Source organism: Anastrepha ludens, chromosome 6, assembly GCF_028408465.1.
Source record: "Anastrepha ludens isolate Willacy chromosome 6, idAnaLude1.1, whole genome shotgun sequence".
Lineage (NCBI taxonomy): Eukaryota > Metazoa > Arthropoda > Insecta > Diptera > Tephritidae > Anastrepha > Anastrepha ludens.
In genome coordinates, this window is record NC_071502.1 from 71,922,174 (window position 1) to 71,947,474 (window position 25,301).

A 25,301-nucleotide genomic window follows, 5' to 3' on the forward strand; every position below is an offset into this window, starting at 1 on the left:
CGACATTTGGTTCTTTTATTAGATATTTCGACGCTGGCACCACCTGCAGAGTACTATTTTCAGAGTTCAAAGTAACGTATGAGTGCAAGTTCTATCAAATATAGTTGATACCTCTGAAGGTTTACGTGATCATACTGTCAAACAAGCAAACACACTTTTCAAAAGTTTTCTTATTATATTCTGTGGCATTCCTTGCAATATCAATATCAAAAATGATTTTTTTTTAATATTTTTAATGCACAAACAAAAATTCGTGGATATAACCTTTTAAAAAGGATCCTCGAGCAGGACGAAGAAAGGCTAGACCGGGGTGCCCAAACGAAGGTTTTAAAAAGATGTCGAACAGGGGGTTAATCTGTTTCCGATTATAAGAGCCAAGAATACTCTGAAGTGTTTCAAACCAGGGTGAACAGTGAACAGTTTGTCAACTATTTTCAACGTTACCTACTACTTAGAGAATACAAACTTTATTTACCATGCCAAGTGTGCTAAGCTTTCTAAGACACCCCAGCATCACCAGTTTAAACTTCTAACTTTAGCTAGGGTATAAATGTCACCATTGGCAAACGAATTATTGTTTTCAATTTGAACAAATCATACGGCCTGACGAATTGCCAAGTGTTTTACATTTGTTGTACACGTTAGAGTACAGTAGGTTCTGTTTTTATGCGGTAGATACGTTCCGCAAGAAGCAGCATAAAAAAAGCTACTAGTTCTATAGTAAAACTATAGATAGTAAAACTATAGATAGTAAAACTATAGATACGTTTCAAATGCTAAAACCGCACAAATCTGAAATAATGTAATAAAATCGCATAAAAAAGGGCACTAGCCCCATATTATAACTATAGATATGTTCCATAGACCGCATGAATCTGAAATAATTAAATAAAATCGCATAAACAAAATATTGTATTTTTGAAAATTATATCTTTATTTAAGAAACGTCAGAATCGAAAAATAAATTTAAGTCAGAAATAGAATCAGACAATACCCACATGTTGCGCATTCGTTTAGAATTTGGCGTAAAATCACTTTCGTCACTTGGGGAATTGTACACGTCTGATCTAGATAGTTATGCAGGCGGTTCCATACTTGTAGGGTTAACATTTCTGATGTAATCTGTGATGAGTTTTTGCTTAGCTGGTTTAGAATTTTGTTTATATGTACAATTCCCGATAGGTCGACATGCATTTTGTAATTAAAACAAAAAAACGCACTATTTCAAAACCGCATAAAAAAAAGCCGCATAAAAACAGAACCTACTGTATTCCATTTCACCTTCCAATTAGTTTCTGTATTAGAGAAAGGTAAAATTTTCGAAAACATTTTATTTTGAACCCAGTTTTGTGATTACTATAGTATTACAATTTAGCTGAATTAAATTATTCCTAACACATTTTGTTTCATTTCCGCCTAAAAATATCGCACTTAACAAATTACTATACCAACGCTAAGCCAAAGCAAATTTGGATTAAAACTTTTCCAAACAGGTTTCGTTTGATATTAATAATGTAATACTTATATTTTTTTACTTTCGTATGAAGCCATACTAAAACTGTGTATGGAAGAAACATTCCCCGCGTGATTCTAAATCAAAATACCTATTTGCACTCGTCTTGTATATATAAAGTATTTACATAATATACACTCTTCACCTAAAGTTGTTAGCTTAATAGTTACGGAATGATAACAAATTGGATCGTTTTTAACCCATTTTTTTGGTTATTAAATTAATCTGATCTTATTATCTCATCCGGAAATGAGGAGAGGTAAACACCTTTACCCATCCCATATATCATTGAGACGACCTCTAATAACTACATATGTACGTTGTAAATTATTATTATAATATATACAAAAAACTAAATACACATGTAGAGTATATAAATTTTCTCTTTTGAAGAAAATTCCTTTTAGTGGAACTTTTGCCAATAGGTTCTGCGAGCCAGCGCTATACATAAATATTCGATACTGGATGCAAATTGCTTACAATATGTGCATTTTCTATTACTTAATACTTAACGATTTTTTAATTTTAACCATTTCATAATATTATCCATACGAAAACCCACCATATAATGGGAGTTGCAAATCTCCCTATAAAGCACCATTTTCCAAAATCTTCTCTATCAAGCGCTTCCTTGATTTTTTGCTTAGTCGGTTAATTTCATAATGATTATATTAATTATATATAATTCTAGACGATGTTCAGTAAAAAATATATATTAACTGATGTCATAAAGGAGTTTAGCCTAAGTCAATAACATAGTAATTTCATCACGCCTCATTAATCATCTTTCTTAGAATGCTTCTTGTTCGAATAGTGATGTAAACGCAATGTGAATAAGTACTAAAACAATATGAGGCATCAGGACTGTTGAACTCAAAAAGCGATTAAAAGTATTTTAACCCAAAAATTGTCAAAATCTTGTGCACACACATACGCGCATACACTGACGACTTACGATACCTACGCATGTATGCTAATTAGATTTAATATCAAAAGAATTAAAAAACAGTGCACTGGAATGCAAATAAAGGCATAAAATATATGACAAAATTATTAAACCACTTGATAAAGAAAAAAAAAAAAAATAAAACTTAAAAAATTAACCACAAAAATTTGGTGGGAAGGGACGAATGAATTGCTACCGATGAGCAACTGAGCGAATTTCGGAAACTTTATCAACACGGCAGTAAGAACAATAATGGAGCCGCAAAGCTGAGAATATTTGAATTTAATATGAAACAAATCACAGCTCATATAATACAATAACAATGCCAATAATAACAATAACATTAATTGAACTGCATGTAGTGAGTTGTGTTGTACGAAATTGAGCTAAGCTGTGATGCTGAGTGCCAACTGCCAACTGTTAACCGACGACGACGACTTGAATATTGAGATCAAGCAGACGTATGCTTACTAATCGATGCCTACAAACTCAAATCATCACTCAAGTGTTTTACTTTCGTATATAAACAAGCTGAACTTGAACGGTAAGCACACATTCCTGTTGCAGCCAGCAAAGCTTAAGGATTACAAGCAAGCCCAAGTGAAAAATAACTCACAAAAAGAAAATATTCGCCGCATTCAAAGTGAAGTGCTTTTTTTGAACGAATTTTTAAAAACAAAAATTTTCAAAAAAATGAATGCTAAAGTGATTTTATTAGTAACGATTGTGGTGAGTAAAAATAACTTAGCAATAAAGAACTGCTATCAAAATAAAAATACAAACAAAACAGAAAAGTTTGAAGTGAGCTTTATGCAAATGAGTGTAAATGTACAAATGACCGGTAAAAATACAAGTGTCGGTAAAAGACATAAAGACATTGAAAAGCAAATGCAATGCACAAATTACAATAAGTTACTCATACGACGTGAATGCCAAGTGAGCCGCTGTATTACTAAATATATACACACATACAATCTACATGTTTATGTGATATCAGAAAATGTGAAAATATTGCAAATATGCACCGCTGCTGTTAACTGCTCGCACTCATAGTAAATTCAAAGGTTTATGAGTGCTGAAAATAACAATTTGCAATGGCATGGAATCTAATGAAGTGAATACATACATATGCATATGTTTTTGTACATAGATGTGTATGTATATGTATGTGGTATACGAGTAGTTGAAGAAGAGTAGGATGTCTGTGTATGTGTATTAGACAAAACCGTAATGTTTTAGCATTGTTTTGATATCGTTTTTGAATAAATTTTTTCCTCTACAAATCAATATAATTGTTGATTGCCCTTGCTGGAAATTTTGCGCACTTAGTTATAGCCGAAGAACCTTCACATCAACAAATGATAATTGAGTTTTTGCACTCATTTAACTGCTTTTGCGATATGATGCACTCAACCATCCACAAAAGTATATCAAAAGAAAAAGAAGAAAATGCCCAAACAATGTATAAATATGTGTGTGCAAGTCACAGTTAGAATGCGGCCTTTACAATTTCATAGTTTTTGAAATTGTCTTAAAGTGCGCCATCAGCACGAAGACAAACATAAATATATATATATATGTACATTCATGAATGCATTTGTGTGAGTATTGGCATACATAAATTAACCGTTGCACACTTTAAACAAAAACAAAACAGCAAATCAAATTGGTACAATCAATCATTCTAATGGCGCAAATTCAAGTTTGGAATTCAAGCTATTGCTCCCTACACACACAGACGCAAACCATTGCAATGGTGTTTATTTGTTGGAAGACCGCAACAAGTGAAGCTATTACTGCTGCTGCTGCCGCTAACAGTGCAACACTCCCTAAAAAGTGTGCGAGTACTACAAAGTCAAAGTCGGCTGCTCTTTTAATTAATAGCAATTTGCTGAAGTGCTAAACATATTTATTTTGAGATTTATGTTTTTTTTGTTTGAATTTTTTGACTTGTTTTGCTTCTAGTCAAAAATGTATTACACCTTTATACTACCATTTTTTGTTATAGCAACAAAAAATTACAATATTTTTTTACTCTTTCTTAGCAGCAGCATCTAATGACTCATTACCTCAAAATCTATTGGCTTGCCCACAATTTATAAACAATTAACTCATTTGATTTTTGTGCACTGGCATCTGCGTGGTTAATATTTTATTTTGTACATTGCTCGCGGTTCGCTATGCAAATTTTTCAAACCATTAAATAAATTAGTAAAATGTGAACAGAAAGCAGACTAAACACAATGGGACATATTTTAAAGGAATAAAATGTAGAATATAAACAAATTACAGAAATTTGTAATGTAACGTTCGAATGACAAAGTGGTTGGAAAACAATTCAATTCAAATTACAGATAAAAGAGATTTACGTAAATATGTAATATACCTATATATTTTCTATTGCAAAACAAAAAATTTTGGCAAAATATATTTTTTTATTAAAATTGTAATTTTTCAGAAGTATATTTTGGTGTATAAATGTCCTTTAGTATATTTTGATAAATAAATTCCTTTAGTTAATCAGTATGTTTTCCATTCAAACTTATATTTATTTGCTCTAAATACATCAAATTGTTCAATTCATTAAAATCGTATAGGAATTGTCTATGCTGAATTGCTACTGCCCTAAACAGAAGAAGAATTTTAATATGAATACTTGAAACATGTTTTTTACTGCTAATAATTTTAGCAAATTTTTGAATTATTAAATAACGCTTTAGGTGCAAGTTTGAGCATTTAGAAAATATACAAAAATTCACATTTGCATATAAATTTTTGTTTTCTAATCCGAAATTTTACTTTAAATATAATATAAGCTTTTAATATACAGACTCATGGCATTTAATTTTGCCTATTAATGAAGTCTGTTTAGTATGCAATTCATGTTTGCTGCAGCCCACATTCAAAACTTTCCTTACGTAACTTTTTTCAATTAAATACTTGTTTTATATATACATACATAAATACCAATATACAATAATAAAATTGTTTATCTCTTTTCTCTCTTTTCAGGCCGGCATTGCGCTCTGCAGCGCCATACCAGTTGGTAACAATGAAAATGGCAAGTATCACAATTCCGTAGATAATAATAATGATGGCAAATATCATCCAAGCAATGACGGCAAATATCGTCCAAGTTCTCTCAGCGAAGGTAATTCGTTCAAGTTCACAACGGAAACAAGTGAATGTTTTCTTTCAATGTAGTGTTGCGCGTTGTGTGTTGTACCACTGTAGTAGTTGTTGTTACTAGTACACAAATTAACCCACCAAAAAAAAAAAAAAATATTAACAAACTTAACAAAAACGAAACGTAAAATACAATATTTAACTAATTTTTGTAGCTGTAGAAATCCTTACTAATACACATTAAAAGATTAAAACAATGAATTTTTATATATTGTATAATATATTTTTTAGCAGCGCACACTAGTAGTGAACCAAACTTCAAGCTAATCAGAACAAAACAAACACTAAAAACACTAAAAACAAACTTAGCCCGAGAAGACAAAGCCAATTACTTCAAACGAATCACATGTATACTTACACATATAATGTTACACAAATATATGTATATATGTATGTATGTAGTTGCTTATAAATTGCCATTGCTGTCATTGGAGTTATATATATATTTGTTGGTCAATTTCATATGCATGCAATGTTGCTGTTGTTGTTATATGTTATTGATTAAATTTGTGTATACTTGTGTATATACTGAAAGTAGTGAATATGTAAATATTTATATATTTGATTAATCCTTGGTTGCCTTTCAGTGCGCTTAAACACGTGTTATTTTTATTTTTGCTAATACCCCAATATCTACTTCTAGGCGCAAGAGGCGGTCACTATGATGCTCAGGGTAAAGTTACTTTTTCCATTTTTTATTACTTAATTACTTGCGAAACTACATAAAATGCATTTATTGAAACATAAAAAGATCCTTCAGAAATACCAAAAAACAACCCAAAGCCCACATAAACATTGCACGATTCCCATCCAAAAAAACCCCACTTCCATTAAAAAAATAAACTTTTTTTTGTAAAAATAATATGCGAATAATATTTCGTAGTAAAAATATTCATAACTACCTAATAAGAATAGCCATTTCGATTTAAGGAGAAAAGCGCCTAGTCTGGGCCATTAATTCCAAATTTGCTAACGATTTACATTTTCCTTACTTCAACATAAGTATGTTTGTATTCTTTAAATAACTATGTTTCTATGTAAACAAAGTTTAATAAACACTATTGCCACACAAATTTTCGAATTTCGATAGTAGCTTGCATGACTTAGACAATCGTAATGGATATTTTTCAACTTAAATGGTTTTGGTCTAGAGTTATTTGATTAATTATTATTAGCATGGAAGCACTTATTCACTTAGCCAATTACTGCCTATCAGCCACATCCTTTCCCTACTAACTTTCAAATGCTCACACGCAGACATACTAACAAGCATGAAGACGAAAATGCGCTTATTGCTTTTAGTGAATTCGCACACAAACAAAAAAAAATTCGCCCTTTGAAAACCTCATTTAACCAAAACTTTTTCTTCCTTTTATTGTTTTGCTCCTGCAGGTCGGTACGTGCACGATATCCAACCATATCAGCATATTCATGACAACCGAGAACTTGGAAAATATAAGCACATCCCCTTTCCCTACGATGGTGGATATGGGCCATATAATGGTTCTAACATTCCGTACATGCATGTCGATGTGCCTTATGAGTAAGTGAAATGCAATAAAATTAAATGTCATACATTTTTTTACCACATTTAACACTAATAACACTTTACAACTTCTATTTTTACACAGCCACAATCTTTACACAGTAAGTAATGCTGATTTTAAAGTTCCCGAAATCAAATTGGAATATGGCTTTCCCGACATTGAACCTCAAATTGACATCACATACAACTCCGCCAATCCTGTTGTTAATCACTCCGCTGATTTAGTAGAAAACGGAGCTGATAACACGCCCAAATCCCAAAATGAAGAACAATAAAAAAGCACCACCTAAAAAAATAAACAATCCCAGTATCCCGCATCAATCACACATTAAATATATAGTATTAACAAAGCAACAACATTTCCATGAAATACTTCAACTAATAATAAAAATCGTGCAATCCCGGAATCCCGAAATCCCATCATCCCGTTATCCCGTTATCCCGAGGTCCCGGAAATGTTTACTAAGCGCTTGAACTAATATAAAAAACATATTCCCAAAGTCAAGTAGAATAATTCCTTAAATACAACAACGCAACGCTTAATTATTTAAAGTTTTGAATTTTAATCTCGTATCAATACGATGATAATTTTTTTTAAGTCAACACAAAAGCAATTTCGAGTTACCGCTGAAACATCCAGTTGTTCACTTCCACCTTCACACACACTTAACAAAGCTTGAACACTTATTTACAGTTACTTAATAAAGCATTAAAAACATAACATTCACATACCCCAAAACTCACACGCACACACACTCTGCGCACTCGTTCACTCGCCCACCCACACATCCTGCAAGCATCGTACTTATGTATTAATTCATACATGCCTACAAATAATTTGAAAGTACTAGTCTCAAAATACTGCAAAACGCGCATTTGCTCAATTACAAAATTCCACCTCTTTCAAAAATCTCACCAACAATCATCAACAATCAATTCAACAATATTCGACCATCCTACAACAACTACTCGTACAACAAACACACTGCCATTGTTATTCAAAACAATCAAACAATCAAAAAATATACACATGAAAACCATAGTCCACTACAACCACCACGAAGAAACCAACAACAACTACAACTACAACAACAACGACCACAACCACAACTACACCTCGAACGGTGTTATTCAACTATGAGGAGGACGGCAAATACAAGGTGGTGCATCAGGAAGATGTGCGCAAGGAAGACAAATACGATCATTCGTAAGTGAAACTTATAGTTTAAGAAATATACTCGCCTTTTAGTTACCTTCAAAGCCACTCTACGTAACGCCTGCTTCAAAATTTAAATGTCAAACAAATCGGTAGTAGCTTGATAATGAAAAATACTTACTTTAAATTAAAAATCTAACAAAATATAATCGCCCCTATCTCTTTCTCATCCTCACAGTTACTTGACCGAAAACGGCATCTACGGCGAAGAGCAAGCCAAGTTGCATAAGGATGGCGGCACTGACGCTAAAGGTTACTACGAATACACCGGCGATGATGGCAAACTCTACCGCGTACACTACGAGAGTAACCACAAAGGATTCATACCCAAGGGTGATCATATTCCTACACCACCACCAATCCCAGAAGCCATTGCACGCGCTTTGAAATATGTCGATGATTTGCGCAAGTCTCGCGGTGAAACGCCCATGTTCGATCAACGTGGTTTCCGTATTGATAAAATGTCATCGAAGGATATTATGGCCAAAATCAAATCCATCCATTTGGAGGAGATGCCCAAAGAGATTAGCGATCAAATTATTGAATTGCAACATGAGGTGGAAAATTACGAACATATGATAGAAGAGTATGAACGAAAACAGCCACAAGAGCAGTATGAGCAAGAATACCAGCAGCAAGAGTACCAACAACAACAATACCAACAGCAACAATATCAACAACAATACCAAGAATACCAGAGTGAGTATTCCGCAGTGCCAGCGGTCGAGACCTATGAGGAGCAATACAAATAATTCATGCCAATGAGCAAGTGCCATGCAGACGTAGGAAAGGGAATGTAGAATTAACAAATTTAAAATGGAAGAAATTGACAATTGACAATTGAAAACAGGAATTAGACAAATTGCTAAACGAATACTAGAAATTTGCTTATGAATTAAAAACGGTTGGCTCGTTTATAATTCAATATTTAAACAGTTTTATTATTTACTTATAATAAATACATAAATTCTGTAAGCAAAAAATTACAACAAAAAACAATTTCAAATATTAGTAATAAAGAACTATGCTCGCATCATCCACATCAAGGGGCATCAGAGATCATTAGTAGATAATGTAAAGCGGTTGGTGGCTAAAACAAAGTGCTGCACGAGAAGACTGTCAAGGTCAGCAGCCGCAAGCCACTGTTGCTGATTTCGGCCATAACATTGAATCATCTATACCACACCAAACCAAATCACACCAGGAAGCAGATAAAAACGAGGAAATCCCATAAAAGCACGCTCATAAATACGCATTAAACAACACACATCCTTCCCCACTGAAATAATAAAAAATACAAAAAAAAAAAAATTCCCTGCAATAACAAGTCATCAATACGTAAAAAAATTAAAAAAAAAAAAATTATGTTAAGAAATAATGTCATATTTAACTATTTATAATAAATTTATTAGTAATTCAAACAAACTATGAAATAAGTCATAAAAATATGTTATATGTAGTATAAACAAACATAACAAAAAAATTACAATAATTCAAAATAAACTTTTAGCAAATTGAAATCGAATACGCCTTTTTTATTTAATTTAAATTTACTTACCTATGAAACTATAAGTGCACACACGCTGCTGGAAAAAAGTTGAAGAAAATACATAAAAACCATTCACACCAATAAAAAATATGTCTTTACGAGTTTCCATATCGTTGCCATCGCCTCCACCATCGTCACTTACCCGCCCGAAATTGCAACAATAAATTTCATTTGCTCATTTACGATTGCCAACCAAGTGGCCTGCTGATCTGCTTGGTTTGTAGCTACTTTTATGCGTCGACTGCTACTTTTTTACTTCATATTTTTAATTTACTCGTACAACACTCGTATTTCTTATATTTATTTAGAGTAAAAGGTATTTCATGGTCACACGAATTGTACTCGTACGCGCACGCAACGGCATGCTCTTGGCCATACGGCCATACGGCCACACTCATAAAATGGTCAGCTTCGCGTCCAGGTGATTGTGTACTACTATTGCCACTACAAAAACGCAAGCAACCGAACATCATGTTGACAGTTATGATGTCCATCAGCGATCATTGCGGAACACAACGCTACTCTAGTGTTTTTCTGTCCATCATATCGAGCCGATCGATCGCATGACACCATACTACAGCTATGCGGGTGTTTCCAGCAGTGCTCGTATGGTACGGTATGCATGTGTATGTATATGTGTGTTAATGTGTCGCATTGGGACAGGAAGTGTAATAAATTTTCGCTCAACAACAGCAATTAAAACCGTTGAAACTAATTAAGCTTACGGGCTGATTAACTGAACGGTTAGCCAATGGTTAGTGAAGAGCGAGTAACGAATAGTGGAAGATATTCGAATTAGTGGGAGAGTTATGATCTGCAGGACAATGTGAATGAACTGTAATGTGGTGAGCTTACTGAGCGAAGGTGAACGTCATTTGGGATACGCATTCGTATGTAAATTATTTGAATTTTTTCCAAGTAGGTGCTGTCACATTAACTATATTTAATACTCCTATAAGAAGTTAAAGATCAGTGCAATGTGTGAGATATAGGTGTACTTAACAATAATAGCTGATTATTTCCAATAAATTTTGCTGAAAAATTGTAAATTCCATAAATGTTGGAATGGATCTGTTTTAAAAAAAAATGAGGTGGCTCAACAAGTTTGTGGTTTATGCAAAATTATATAACTACACATATCTGTTAGTTTCATAGAGAAAATATAAGAGCTCTGTTGTGAGTAATTCCATGTCAAGTGAGCTATGTATTTTGGATTGGAGATTTATTCAATGCAGAAATATCTGCGCTTCTTTTTTTAACATTCTTAAAAATTTCTTTTTGTAATTTATTAGGATAAAGTATGCTTTTAGAAAAAAAAAATTTTTGAGAAAAATAGTACACTTTTTAATAATTGTGCATATTGTGTGGTGTTGCCTCAATCGATTTACAAATGGGCGTAAAATATATACGAATGCGTATGTTATACCCAAAATAAAATAAAAACGAAAGGCTAACTGCAACACTCGATCAGGAACCTAAAAAGAGATATTGCGTCCTAAATTCAACCACATCTTCAATTTCGCGTCTTCCATTTCTGACTGCAATGCTATGAAAAGTTTTTCATAGAAAATAATTTTTTATTGCACTTCCAGTGGATTAATAACATTTTTTGTCCATTTCCGGCATAGGCATTAAGATCAGATGGTTTACCGATTTTGGACCACGCAAGAAGCAATCGATTTTTAAACTCAAATTGTGAAAATCGTATTCTAGGGATCAAAATAAGAAACTTAGCCGAAGGAACCATACCTCTAAAACGAATTCTGATGTCCGAATTTCACAGAGCACTGGGCGATTTTTTTGACTCCCCACAAATCGGCCCGGCCTACTGTACATATAATAAAAATATTTCCAAAGCATACCATTGCAATATTGGCGTGTGACTCGATTGCACCTAACGCTAATCTCTTGTGGGACGTAGCTATTTAAATCCCATATTAAGTCAGAATCATACGGGTCATTTAGAAGCTAATGCATCCCCAAGGAGTTTGGTGAGCTTTTTGAAATCATTGCATCACTGACCCATTTTTCTATGAAAATTCTGCTGTAAATGAAATTTGGGCCAACGCTGAGCGTGGCAGAGGCACATTAAATGATTTTTTCCGATCATTTTTGTTTGAGCAGGATGGCGTGACATTCCACACAGCCTTTGGCACAATCGTTCCTTTTGCATCTGACTCGTTAAACGTATTTTCAGCTGTTTCGGCGATTCTAATTTGCCGTCGAAGCTGTGACGAGGAACCGATGTTATGTGAGCAACAATTCAGACCCTTAAGGCGAATATCAAGCAAATAAGCCAATAGCATACCAAAAAAAATGATTTTTGTTAACTTCTGTTATTTTTAAAAATTAAACCACTGAATAAACCACCCTTTAATGGAAAATTTAATTCGTATGAACCAATGTAGACTGTGTGCGTCAAATCATTATGCAATGATGCCAAATTGCTACATCTATATAAGTATCATTTTCGGTTGTGATACATTTGATAACGAATGATTCAAAGACTACAAAAACCTGGGCAATGACTAAATTCTAACGGATTTATGCAGTTTTTGAAAATCAGATCTCTCGGATCCGTTCCACCGAGTGAAGCTGCAACGGATAATGACAGGTTGTTTTATTTCATTTCAACCGGCCCTCAAAGTGTAAGAGAGGAAAATGCTTCATCCACTGGTGCTACTGGTGATTGTCATCTATATGGCCGTAAAGTTAATATAAATATATAAAGGGAGTTTCAGAAATGTCGCCGTGATGTCAGTAATGAGGAATTCCTAGACGTTAACTTCTTTACGTCATCTTTGTCATTTATCGAGTAAACATATTACAATTCTACACGATGGATCATGAGGTTGAAGGACGTAGTCTAGTCAAATAATCAATTTTTATAGATATTTTTTAGGATTTTTTTTTAAGAAAATATAATGCGATCGAAAATATAACAACTTTTTCAAAAGTCCGCCATTTTGTTATTTTTCAAAACAATGTTCCCATTGTCACACCTGCCAGAATGACCTACAGAATAATAATCAGTTTAACTTTTTCAATTCAGATGTCCTGAAGAGCCAAAATGCAGTTGATAAGCCACCTATGTTTTTTTAAGACGCTTAATTTGGTGCCACCCTACTAAAAAAAATACTATTTGATGTCAATAATATATATAACATATATGTATCTATATATAGATATATACCTATAATTGGCGCTTACACTCTTTTTGGGTATTTGGCCGAGTTCCTCCTCCTATTTGTGGTGTGCGTCTATTAGAAAAATGTTTTTCTTAATTTTGGTGTTCCACCGAGATTCGAACCTACGTTCTCTCTGTGAATTGTGTATGGTAGTCACTATACTATAAAATCAAAACGATCGCATCTTATTTTCTTAAAAAAAAACTCCTAAAAAATATCTATAAAAAATGTGTATTTTACCAGACTACGTCATGAAATTATTAAAACTTATTATGAAAATGGTCGATCTTTAAAAACAACATATTGCAAAGCTCGTGATTTTTTTAGTGGAAATAATGGTCCGAATGAGGCGACAAGAATTTTGTTGAAAAAAATTTAAAGAAACTGGTTCTGTTAAGGATAGAAAAATAACTGGCAGACCAAAAACTGAGCGTTCTGTTGAGAGTAGTATTGTTGCTATAGCGCAAAGTGTTACTGAACAATTTTCAACATTGATATCTCGACGTTCTCAGCAATTAGGCATTCAGGAATTGACTGCTTGACGGATTTTACCTGTAGACCTGTAGTGCTCATGGTGGGCATTTAAATGACGTCATTTTTCACATGTAAGTGTTAAGAGTCGTACTTTAAATACAAATAGTGAAACTTGAAAGAATATAAATTTGTGCATGTTTTATTTTAAAACAAACATCTAGGCGCATCTTTTCAAAGACCTTATATATATAATACTCTTTGACTCCGAAGGGAGCGTAGGACCAAAGAGCCATATAAAGATTTGGTCTAAAGTTAATTATTTAATTAAAGCAAGGGAATTCAATCAAATCAAAGAATATAAAAGAACCAACTGAATGACATAACAGTTTAGTGCTGTCAAATCATATGCAACGTTAAATTCAAAGGAAATTGTTTATTTCGTTCACTACTCGCTAGGGGGTTGGGAATAGCAAGCAGCTGATACTTCAGAGTAGTTATTACTTCGGAAGAAGCCCACTTTGAAAGCAATACAATAAATTTGAATGGGTAATAAATATTTTTTTATTTTTCTTGATGAGTTTCTGGTACTTTTTAACAGAATGTATAATGTATATGCAATTCATTATGCGTGTTCATCCCCATCTTATCCTCCATATTGTTTTATAATATTGTACATTAATTTATGATTTCAAATATCTATCGACTTTGTGTTTCAGGTGAATATGGTTTGGCAGCCGCATCGCACATAGAGACAACGAAGCCACTTAGACCACGAAATGGGTCCGTTGTGAGTGAATATAGTCTTACTTCATATTCTCCAGAGAAAGTAAAATTATGTAAAGTGAGTTTGTCAGTAGCAAAAGTAAAAAAAAATTAGGTAATGGCCAAACAGTGGAACTTTTTACTTCCAACTAATTTCATTAAATTTTTCTACATAAACAAATGCTAAAAAATTTTCAATTTTTTTAGACGATCTGAGTCTGAGTAATACTGTTTGCAAGACGAAAAAAAATTGAGGATAAATAGAACATGTTGGCAATTATATAGATTTTTTGTCTTTTTAAACTGTAGAACTTGTAAATATTTTGCGAATTTTGCGAAAATATGAAAACGTATGTAAATATGTAGTGCGAAATTCAAGCATTTGAAAGTCAAATAAAAAATTATTATTAAATATGCGTTATATTCAACACAAGTTCTATTCACATCAAGAGTAGGTCGCCCCTTTTTCAGATTTTATACAGTAACAAATTTTATTAAATGTTAAAAAAATAAGTATGTGCCGTAAATCATTTCGGAATTGTCCTCTTTACGATGAAAATCATTATCACGGTTTTTTCGTTACTTTTGCTTTATACTAATGCAGTAGCGCACATGTAGGGAGGGTATCGTGAAAAAAACTTTGAAATGGAAGTGTTGGATGAGCGCTAACGACTGGTTGGCTGAACGTATATAAAAATAGATTATGGCATTTCAGCTATTAGTTCATAATAGAATGTAAAATTGTTCATTTTTTTCTATTAAATTAGCAACGCTGATTTGCCTCAAAGAAGTTCAGAAAATTATGCATTTGCGCACCAGTACATATCAACCAATTGAATAGATTTCCTGTGTGCATGACACAATCAAACTTATACAGCATATTCAATTAAATTCCACTCTTTTGCAACCTCTTGTATAATAAAAAAAACTGTAAATATGCTAGTAAAATCATCTGCCAAAACAGGCAAAAAAATGCTTTGCTCTGGGGCGATAAAAGTTGAATATACGGGCGCTTAAAGTTGTTCTAGTAAAAAACCTGAATATTGAACAATTTGTCTCCACATAACGTTGTAAATTTTATGCACATTCGACTGAGAGAATTGCAAAGCTCATTCTATTAGTAAATGTTAAGAAATATTCAATAACGTCAATTGCTGCAAACGCTTCTATTACTAAAGAAGTTGAAAGTTGGAGACTTGAATTTTTGCTACATAAATACAGAAGACCTTCTTCTTCTTGCGATAACCGTTTACGCGATTTTGGCCGGGTTTAACAAAGCGCGCCAGTCCTCCATTCGGAGGACATGACGCCACCAACGAAGCCGCTTGGACGTTTACCATATAGAAATTAAAAAAAAACTGAATTCGATAAATTAAGTGAGTTTTATCAACCAATTCTTGTAGCTGAACAACTTGCTGTTCCAGTCAATACTCGTAATGTGAAAGACACAGATCTACAAGATTATTTGTTTTTTTTTATATGGGAGTGGTTTTCGATTTATAAAATAAACAATTTTGTAATCAAGAATCAGACTACACTTTCTCGGGGGCTTTTAATCTACTGAATCCGACAGTATTGGCACCAACTTTATAGTTAATATTTTCTTGTTTGAAACGAATCTAAAGAAAAACTATCAAATCCATGTTTTGCTCGTACTACGTGATTCTGAGCGCGCATGAAGGATTTGGCTGCATCGAAATTCATTGGCATTCATGATAGCATTGAAATCAAACGGAGAATCATTAATAGATTGTCCATTAAATGACAATATCTAAAAATTGTTGTGAACAGAATATGAGGACAGTTGCTTTTGTCAGGAGTGAAGCGAAAAAGCTGGAGCTACAAAAACCAGCTAAACCAGCATCTATACTATAAAGGTGAATGTCTGTACGTTGTCCGCGCATCCCTACAAAACGCCAACACCAAATGACGTACAAATTTTTATACATTCATATTTTCACCCAATGAAGGTTATAGGCATGTTTTTGTGATGGAACTCCCTTCCCACAGCCCTCAGGCCGCGCCACCACTCTCATTCGTCATTAATAATCCAATATTTGCTTAAATTTAATCTAAAAAGTCTTAGTTTTTCCTATTTCCTACTATTTATACCACACACTAGACTTCATAATCCGCATAAGCTGTTCAACTATGACCCAAATGCAAAGTTCAAAAACGGTTTGAGATAGAAAATTAATAAAAAATAATTTTGCTTGATATTTTTCTGATTGGTTGTTTTGATTTTATTCAACGAGGTATAGCAACGGATGCCGGGTATATTAATATAATATTATGGTTTTTAATAAAAAATTATTTTCTATGAAATTATTGTTTGTAATTCTTTTATATACATATCCTAAATCCCTCAAAACTACTCCTACGCTAGCGGGGCCGCGGGTTAAAGCTAGTTTACTCTAAGCTTTACAAAAATTACAATAGAAAAAATTCCAAGATATTAAATTTTGCTGTAAAGTTTTTTTTTTTTCTTGTCCATTGACACAACTGTGCATTGTACGAGTTGATAATGTCCTTTACCTCATATGCATAGGATTGCGCCATTGACGGGCAAATGGCCCTTTATTCGGCGCCTTCCCTCACGTTGGTCAATGTGTAGGCCAAAATAAATCAAATTATATGGGAACGATTTCACGTCATTTGTTGGTTGTCAATCCAGTTACAGCTCTAGATTTGTTGGTGTATACCTCGAACTTCAAATAACCCCACAAATAAGAGTCTGGTGACTAGGTGGCCAGCCAAAATCGCCATTTTTTCGATATCAGTCACACTTGAAACAATGACCACAATAAATTGATTGTTTAACGAACTATGTGGCATATGCAGCCATCTTGTTGCCATTTTTAGGAACATTCGAGATAACGCGATTACGATCGCCATAAATTATTATGGTAGCTGCATCATCGCTGATCGAGACACTTTAACAGCTTCGATATTTTCATCGAAATGGATACGCACCTTTGGAATACTAACACTACCGAAGCTTACAAATTCGCCCGGTTATCGCCTGGAGCATTCAATTATAAAAATTTTCAATTTTCGCGCATTACGTCAAAGTATACTCTTCCATGGCATAAATTTCCTTCCGACTGACGCCTCCTCCAAAGCGATGAGACGTTAGTTGGTCTGACAGAGCTGTTTGGGTTGATTGGACTGTTGATTATGGGATTACCTCCCCTGCTTCCAATTTAATTGGTCAACCTTGCATATATTAAAAAGGAATTTTATTGTGTAAAATATGGTTGTTAAAAAATATTTATGAGCCTACTAAAACAAATCCCCCCAACACAAAAAGCTATCTACACATCTGTTTTAATATACTTATATATACATATGTACTTATAAGTATATTGATATAATCTGTAATCCGAGTTCATCGCACTGGAATCTAATATAATATATACTTTATTATTTTATATGCAATTTTTGTTAAAAAAATAAACTGGTTCTAGGTATTTATCAGCAAACATGGGTCAGCCAATAATTAAAAAAATATTATAATCACTAAAAAAATTAGGGCAACCAAATGAAGTGTTCCTGCAGATATTTCGTGTGCGACATTGGAAAATGATAAGCGTGTATTTTTGTATTTCTATTTTTATTTCTTTTCTTTTTACAAATATTGATAACAGTAAAAAAATAATAGTGTTTTATGTTTTCTCTCCAGCATAGGTAGAGCGGGGCACTAGAGATAAGGAGAGGTGGGATTTGCATTCATCAGTGAGTTCTTATTGCCTTTTACGCGCACACACATACGGCGGAGCACTTGCTGTCTAAAAAATTATTAAAGCCACCACAGGAGGTTGTAAGTGACAAGAACTATTAACCAGAGCTCAGAGGGGAGCTTATTTTGGTTTGCAGGACATCGAGCCAACTATTCATTCCATAAATCTGATGGGAATTCGCGTGGGATTATAGGATAAGCACCTGCATATTTTTTCTTTTACCTTTGCATACGAGTACACATACATACGATTACATATAGGTACATATAAAAAAGAGGAACATTTCTCGAAAGAAACACACTCAAAAACTAGTTCACCCCATCTTAATTGTTTTTACCCCGTTGGGAAGCCCTTGATTCCTACATAAGTATGTGTATATGTTCGCATTTTTAAACATAGGCATATGTATAATAGCATGATGGGCAAATATTTTTGAGGAAAATCTATTCCAAAAACAATTTTTTTGATGGTGCTACCCTCAGAATCGTATTAGAAAAATAACAACTTGGAACAAATTTAATTTTAATCCTAAAATATAGGTATAAATGAATAGTTTTTAAATAAGTTTAAATAACAAAAATTATTTTTATTTCATGTTATATTCCACCCCTTAGTGCTGATGAACTGTACTACAGGGTTTGATTGAAAAGTAATGAGCCTTCCCGCGCGGAGCGTCTGCCAAGCAATCAACCGAATCGGTTGGTGGGGGAAAATGATCGTTGACCCTCCCCTTCCCCTTCCACTAGAAACCGATCCCAGTAGGCTGGCAACAGCGATGCAGTCAACATCGCTCCGCGAGTGAAAGCTCTTTTAAAAGTGTGTTAGGATTTTGCAGTGGCGAAAATGCAGCGATCGTTGGAGCAACGTTACTCGATAAAATTTTGCGTAAAGCTAAACAAAACGAGTACCGAAACCATTGGGCTACTCGAAGGAGACTTACGGGGACCAATCTCTGTCCAGTGCCCAGGTAAAACGGTGACACAAGTCGTTCAAGGAAGGCCGGGAGGACGTCGAAAACGAACAGCGATCTGGAAGGCCTTCGACGACGCAATCGCCTTCCTCTGCACCTCTGCATTGACCAAGATGGGGGTTCCGGTGCTTCCCCACCCTCCCTACAGCCCAGACCTGTTCCCTCTGGACTTCTTCTTGTTCACGCGCCTGACAAGAAAGCTGAAGGAGACCCGAGGCGATCCAAAAAACTGTGACAGCCGAATTGAACGCGATTCCGGCGGATGAGTTTAAAAAATGTTTCCTGCGGCGGAAGGACCGCTACCAGCGGTGTATTGACGCTCAAGGGTCCTATTTTGAAAAATATTAGTTGTATAAGCCAAAAGGTTTAATAAAACTGCTTAAAAAAATAAGGCTCATTACTTATCAAATAAACCCTGTATATACCGCATATGAGTAACCTATGCGTTCTTGGTGATTTCAATCTAAATAAAGTCATCCAGTGTCTTATACTAGTTTTTTAATGTCCCGTAATGTTAATAAATTACACGAAATTTATCTAATTGATAGTCTTTTCGGTGAGGATTTAGAACATATTAATTCTTTTATAAATAAGGTTTTATAATAAGGTAACAATTTCGATTTTTACTTGTCTGTATGTGTTTTCCCAATTTCTGAGCCAGGCATGCATCATGTACCTCTAGTTCTGCAAATAATTTTTTATAATTTTTTACCTATTCCACATCTAACTGCAATTTATATTTTAATCAAAATGTGGGTCAGAACTCCCAAATAACGGATTGCATTCTATAAAGTGGGAAGAACTATTTAGTGAAGTCGAAGTCTCTGAAATCTTCGTCCTGGACAAAAGGCATCATAGTGCAGCTGCCCAAAAAAGGCGGCCTGCGTGACTCCGGCAAATGGCGAGGAATAACCCTACTTAACGCCATTTACATTTATTTTGTAGCCGTAATTATACAAAGCAGGCTCAAAGATATCGAACGCTCCTTAAGAGACGAACAAGCTGGTTTTCTCCCTCACCGAAGCTGTGTTGACCAAGCTAACACACTTCGGATTATAGTAGAACAATCAATTGAGTGGTGCTCCCGCTCTACATGCTGTTCGTAGTCTTTAAGAAGGCGTTCGACACTATAAAACGAGACGCAATATGGCTGGCACTGAGTAGAAAGGGAGCTCCCGCCAAAATACATAATCCGTCCGAACTGCCAGTGCTTCACAAATGCGATATGAGCGATCCATTCACTACCAACCCAGGCGTAAGGCATATTGTTAATGTTAATTTATGTGTATATAGGTGATCGCTAGCAAATATTCCACATTAACATCTGGAACTAAGGGTGCTTTTTGAGCTACATGAAACTATCGATATCGATAACTGTAGTTTGACAGCTGAGAATGGGAAATGGTAAACTGTGTTGACATTTCTGTTCAGTAAGGTTTTGCAAGTCATCATGAATCGTTTTACTCCAGAACAACGCTTCTGAATTGTGGAAATCTACTTTGAAACAAATAAATCTGTTCGCGAAATACATAGAACGAAGTATTGAAGAAGACGCCGAAATGCCGATTCGTAGTCGTTCTCCACATGTTCGCCTTTGTCCTTTGATTACGTGCAGCGCGTGCAAAAATTGAAGCCAAATTACCATCGTTGGCGTCGCATTTTTGCTGATTGGTCTCATTTAGATTTATTGAAAAAAGTAGTCAAAAATTGGGAGACCAAATTGCCAATGTAACTCGCAGCGGCGGTGGACACATGCTGGATATCGTATTCAAAAAATAAATGCCGAGAAATTATTTACCAGATTATAATAACAAATTTCATTCCAACAAAATATCTGTTTCGTATTATCATTAAATCATTCATATAAAAAATTGTATCGAACAACGCATAAATTTGAGTACACTCTCTCTTTATATTATTATTTTCCTAATTCACAAAACCAATTAAAAGTCACTTGGAAAACGTAACCCGACCGAACCTCAGCTGTGCAACTTCTTATTGACTATAATTACATTTTGTACCCATTTAGTTGGTCCTACGATACAATGATTTATACTCATCCCTCTTCACACTTAGCGCCCTACAAGAATAACTATTGTAAATGTCATGAAATCGTTTTCAATCTCGTTGTCAATACTACTTGCACGAGTGGTTTCATTTAAATAAAATTAGTTTTGGGTTGCTCATCCATAAGTAATTAAGATTTTCTTAAAGCTTGTAATATATGACCCCTGTTATGCAGTAAACTTAAACATTTCTTGCCATTGAAAAATGAAAATTGAATTAAAAACTTAAACGCCTTCAAACGCACAAATGAATAGCATTCCATTCGTCATAAGTTTTTCAGATAACCAAATAAATATCAAAAAATGCCGGCAGTAAAATTTTATGTACGAAATCCATTTAACGTACAGTTTAATATTCAATTAAATGACCGAGTTATGCGGCTCTAATTGCGATAAGCACTATTAAGAATACCGGCCGTTAAAAATGTTTGTGAAAAAAACAACAACAAAATAAGAAATGAGCGCCACAAAGCTCGTGTAATAGCCAGTGTTGCCATATGCACATACATTTTCTAATTGTCGTAAAACAAAGTTCGCAGTTTTTTTTTTTTTTTTTTTTTTTTGTATTTCAAATGAGTACAACAAACACATTAGTTTCTAAACGAATTTGCAAAATATTCGAACTCATAATATTTAAGTGTGATTGGCAATGTAGTCTACGAATTTAAAAGCTATGGCATGCCAAAGGAGCTGATTGTAATTATACAGTACAAGAAATTGAGGTTTTTTGATTGAAGCAGAAAGGTTACCTAAAAGATCATCTTGAGTAGACCACTTTTGTTGAATAAAGTTAAGTCAAGCACGTCCCATTTTTTTCCATTGGATCAAAATATCTGTTGGTAATAGAAATATTTATACTACCTATAGTATGTGTATGAAGTGTCACAAGTAAATTTCTGACAGCAACTTCATTGTTAAAATTCTGTAGTAGAATTTCACAAGAATATTTCTTCTGGAACATTTTAATGTCCTAACTTCCCTTTTTATGGTTCTAAGAAAACTGCAAAATATGATTTTAAATACGACATTTGAGGACTAAAATGTTTTAGGAAAATATTAGTCAGAAAATTTCAGAGGGGGTCACTGGAGACACTAAAACCGTTACTATAAGCATTAACTTAACTCCGAGCGAAAAGTAATTTGCTGATAAGGCATTACGATGAGCTGGGATTAAACGTGCGCAACCCATGTTTAAATTTGAGATGCTTGCATCATATACATATACATACTCGTATTTGTACGAGTATTCATTAGGGTGTACCTTATTTTTCAAAGATTTTTTTTTTTAAATGGATATCTTCCAGATTTTTAATTTATACCTAAAACATTCGAAAATAGTTGTTTAATTTTTTTGCAGTACTTTAACTGGTGCCGACTTAGATGGATAGCTTTCATATAAGTTGCACTGCAGTTATGGCGTGTGCATTCTATTCTTTTTGCTTATTCTCCGTTTATCGGGTAATTAGGTAAGATCTCAATAGAGCTAAGGCGCAACAAAGCAGTAATTTCTTGGTTGGTGAGGGAAATCACAAAAGAAACAAGGCGGCATGACCATATAACCGTTAATTTCTAGCAATGCTGTTTTCCAATTTCTGTTTTTTTCTTGTTCTCTTTTATTATTAACAATTCTTAGGCAGTTTTTAGTAAATATAAAAGGATCCTAAAAAGCAATTTTCATTTCATTTTTTAGCTTGTTTTAAGAAGCTCTTTGCAATCGCTGTTCATAAGCTCTCCTATCGTTGTTGATTTCAATCGTCTTCGAGAAGAATTCAGCCGAAGTAGGCTGGGTCCTGCATCATTGTCGGTGTTCGTGAGCTATGGAAAATTGCTTTGTTACTTCAGTCACAGTTGGTATTCCTGTTGACGCGTTTACTATGCTCCACAGGATTTCGTTTTGCATACGTTGGATAAAGGTGAAGGTGACTAGCGCAACGCGAAAATTGTATACCGTAAGTCCAAACCAGTCTTAGTGTTTGCAAATAAGTAATTTATTGTGGATTGATAAGCTTGAGCGCCTACCAATGAGGTAATATTGCTTATTTAATTTCAAGTCATGCTCTTCTTATTTTTACTTTACATAAGCTTTCCAACGCAGTTTGGCATCGAGTGCCCAGATATTTTGCCTCGTCGAGAATGGGATTTATCGAAGCATTGATGAAGAGTGACGTGTAAGTAGAATTTTTTAGGGATTTACTTGCTTTTATTAAGCTCTATCTTCCATTTTTTAGCCAATGTAGCAATAAGGTTAACAGCTTCTTGTAGCTTATTCGGTGTGTTTTCGATAGTGTTATCGACTGTACCTATCATTAAGATACATTAAGCACCTAAAGAATATTCCCAGCACTTCTATCCAAACGCACTGTGGAGCTGATCCGAGTCATGGTGAAAATCTTCAGAGCTAGTCTAATATTGGAATACATTCCAAAGATATGGAGGAAAGTGAAGGTAATATTTATTCCTAAGGGAGGTAACAAACCCCCTGATTCTCCAAAATCTTACAGACCAATCAGTCTATCGTCGTTCATGTTAAAGACAATGGAAAAACTACTTGCATACCATCTAAGAGAAGAAGTAATCTTCAAAAAACCTCTTCATAAACTGCAATTTGCTTACCAAAAAGGGAAATCCACAGTCACAGCACTGCACACACTCGTTGTCAATATAGAAAAGGCTCTAAATGAAAAATAAATAGCCCTATGTTCCTTTATGGACATAGAGGGAGCCTTCGACAACGCAAATTACAAATCCACGGAAACAGCACTCGAGAAAAGAGGTGCAAACCCAATATTAACACATTGGAGAAGCCAAATGCTTAATCAGAGGATTATTAAAGCCTCGTTAGGCCAAGCTGAACTTAATGTCACAACAGTAAAGGGATGCCCGCAAGGAGGAGTTCTTTCTCCACTGCTATGGTCCCTACCAGTTGATGACTTGGTGCAGCACCTAAACAATAAGGGATTTATAACCATTGGTTATGCAGATGACATATCTGTTATAATAAAAGGCAACCATGAAAGGACACTAACAGACTTAGTGCAAAATGCCTTGAACGCAACATGGGAATGGTGTAAAAAGGAGGGGCTGTCGATCAACCCTAACAAAACCGCAATAATCCCCTTCACAAGAAAAAGAAAGTTGGAGTTTCCTACATTAAAAATAAATGAAACAGTGATAGAACTAAAGGAAGAGGTCAAGTATCGAGGTTTAACCTTAGATAAAAAACTCACTTGGGAATCACATATAAATAATACAACAAAAAAAGCCACGAAATCCTTGTCGACAACCAAACAATTACTAGGCAGATCCTGGGGCCCAAATGGTTAGACCAATCATACTGTATGGGGCACTAGTATGGTGGAGCAAATCTATCCCACAAACAGCGATAACCAAACTGGGAAAAGTACAAAGGCTTGCTTGCCTATGCATCACAGGGGCTATGAGAACTACTCCAACAGCTGGCATGGAAGCACTCCTTAATCTCCCACCACTTCATATAGCAATCCAAGAGGAAGCAGCTACGCAAGCACTCATGCAACACATGAAAGAAAATTTCAAATTAGGCAACCTCACCGGTCACCTAAATATCCTAAATAAAATCAAAAACACCATAAGCATGGCTCAAGTTTCAGACCACATTGACCTAATCCTCTGTTTCACAAAAGGATACACAGTTACCTTTCCTGAGAGGATCGAGTGGAAAACAAACCCGAAATGGATGAATGATGATTCACAAAAATGGTACACTGATGGATCAAAAACACCCTATGGTGTAGGAGCAGGAGTAGTGGAGCCCAGAATCCACAAATCATACACTCTCACCAGGGATACCACCATCTTCCAAGCGGAACTATACGCAATAATGTCAATCAGTTCTAAAAGCTTTAGATAGCTATACCTACAACTCAAAAACCCTCTTAGAATGCCACAAGGCACTCAATAACCTGGCATCCAAAAACAATGTTTCATTAATTTGGGTACCGGGGCATGAGGGATATGACGGCAACGAAAAGGCAGACTTTCAAGCCAAAAAAGGGGCAGATGAAAACTTCATCGGACCTAGTCCCATGTTCGGATTCAACAAAAACAGCCTGAAACAAAAAGTAAAATACTTAGCCAAAACTCTATTAAATCGGCATTGGAACAAC

The 25,301-nt window shown here is 34.6% G+C and overlaps 1 protein-coding gene across 2 annotated transcripts; it reads left to right on the forward strand.

The window, feature by feature from the left end:
• Positions 1–3,022: 3,022 nt before the first annotated feature.
• On the forward strand, positions 3,023–9,928 carry LOC128867944 (larval cuticle protein LCP-30). Of its 2 annotated transcripts, XM_054109583.1 has the most exons (7): positions 3,023–3,188; positions 5,472–5,610; positions 6,289–6,318; positions 7,038–7,188; positions 7,277–7,292; positions 8,235–8,398; positions 8,586–9,928. In XM_054109583.1, the coding sequence occupies exons 1-7, from the start codon at positions 3,153–3,155 to the stop codon at positions 9,157–9,159; spliced, it is 1,110 nt and encodes a 369-aa protein (XP_053965558.1). In that variant the 5' UTR covers positions 3,023–3,152; the 3' UTR covers positions 9,160–9,928. The 2 variants fall into 2 exon arrangements, with proteins under 2 accessions (XP_053965558.1, XP_053965559.1); XM_054109584.1 differs by lacking the exon at positions 6,289–6,318.
• The last annotated feature ends 15,373 nt before the right edge of the window (positions 9,929–25,301 follow it).

Coding starts and splice junctions, on each gene's coding strand:
- LOC128867944 (XM_054109583.1), top strand. CDS start 3,153: ATGAATGCTAAAGTGATTTTATTAGTAACGATTGTG. Junction 5,611..6,288: donor TCCAAGTTCTCTCAGCGAAG/GTAATTCGTTCA, acceptor ATCTACTTCTAG/GCGCAAGAGGCGGTCACTAT. Junction 8,399..8,585: donor GAAGACAAATACGATCATTC/GTAAGTGAAACT, acceptor TCATCCTCACAG/TTACTTGACCGAAAACGGCA.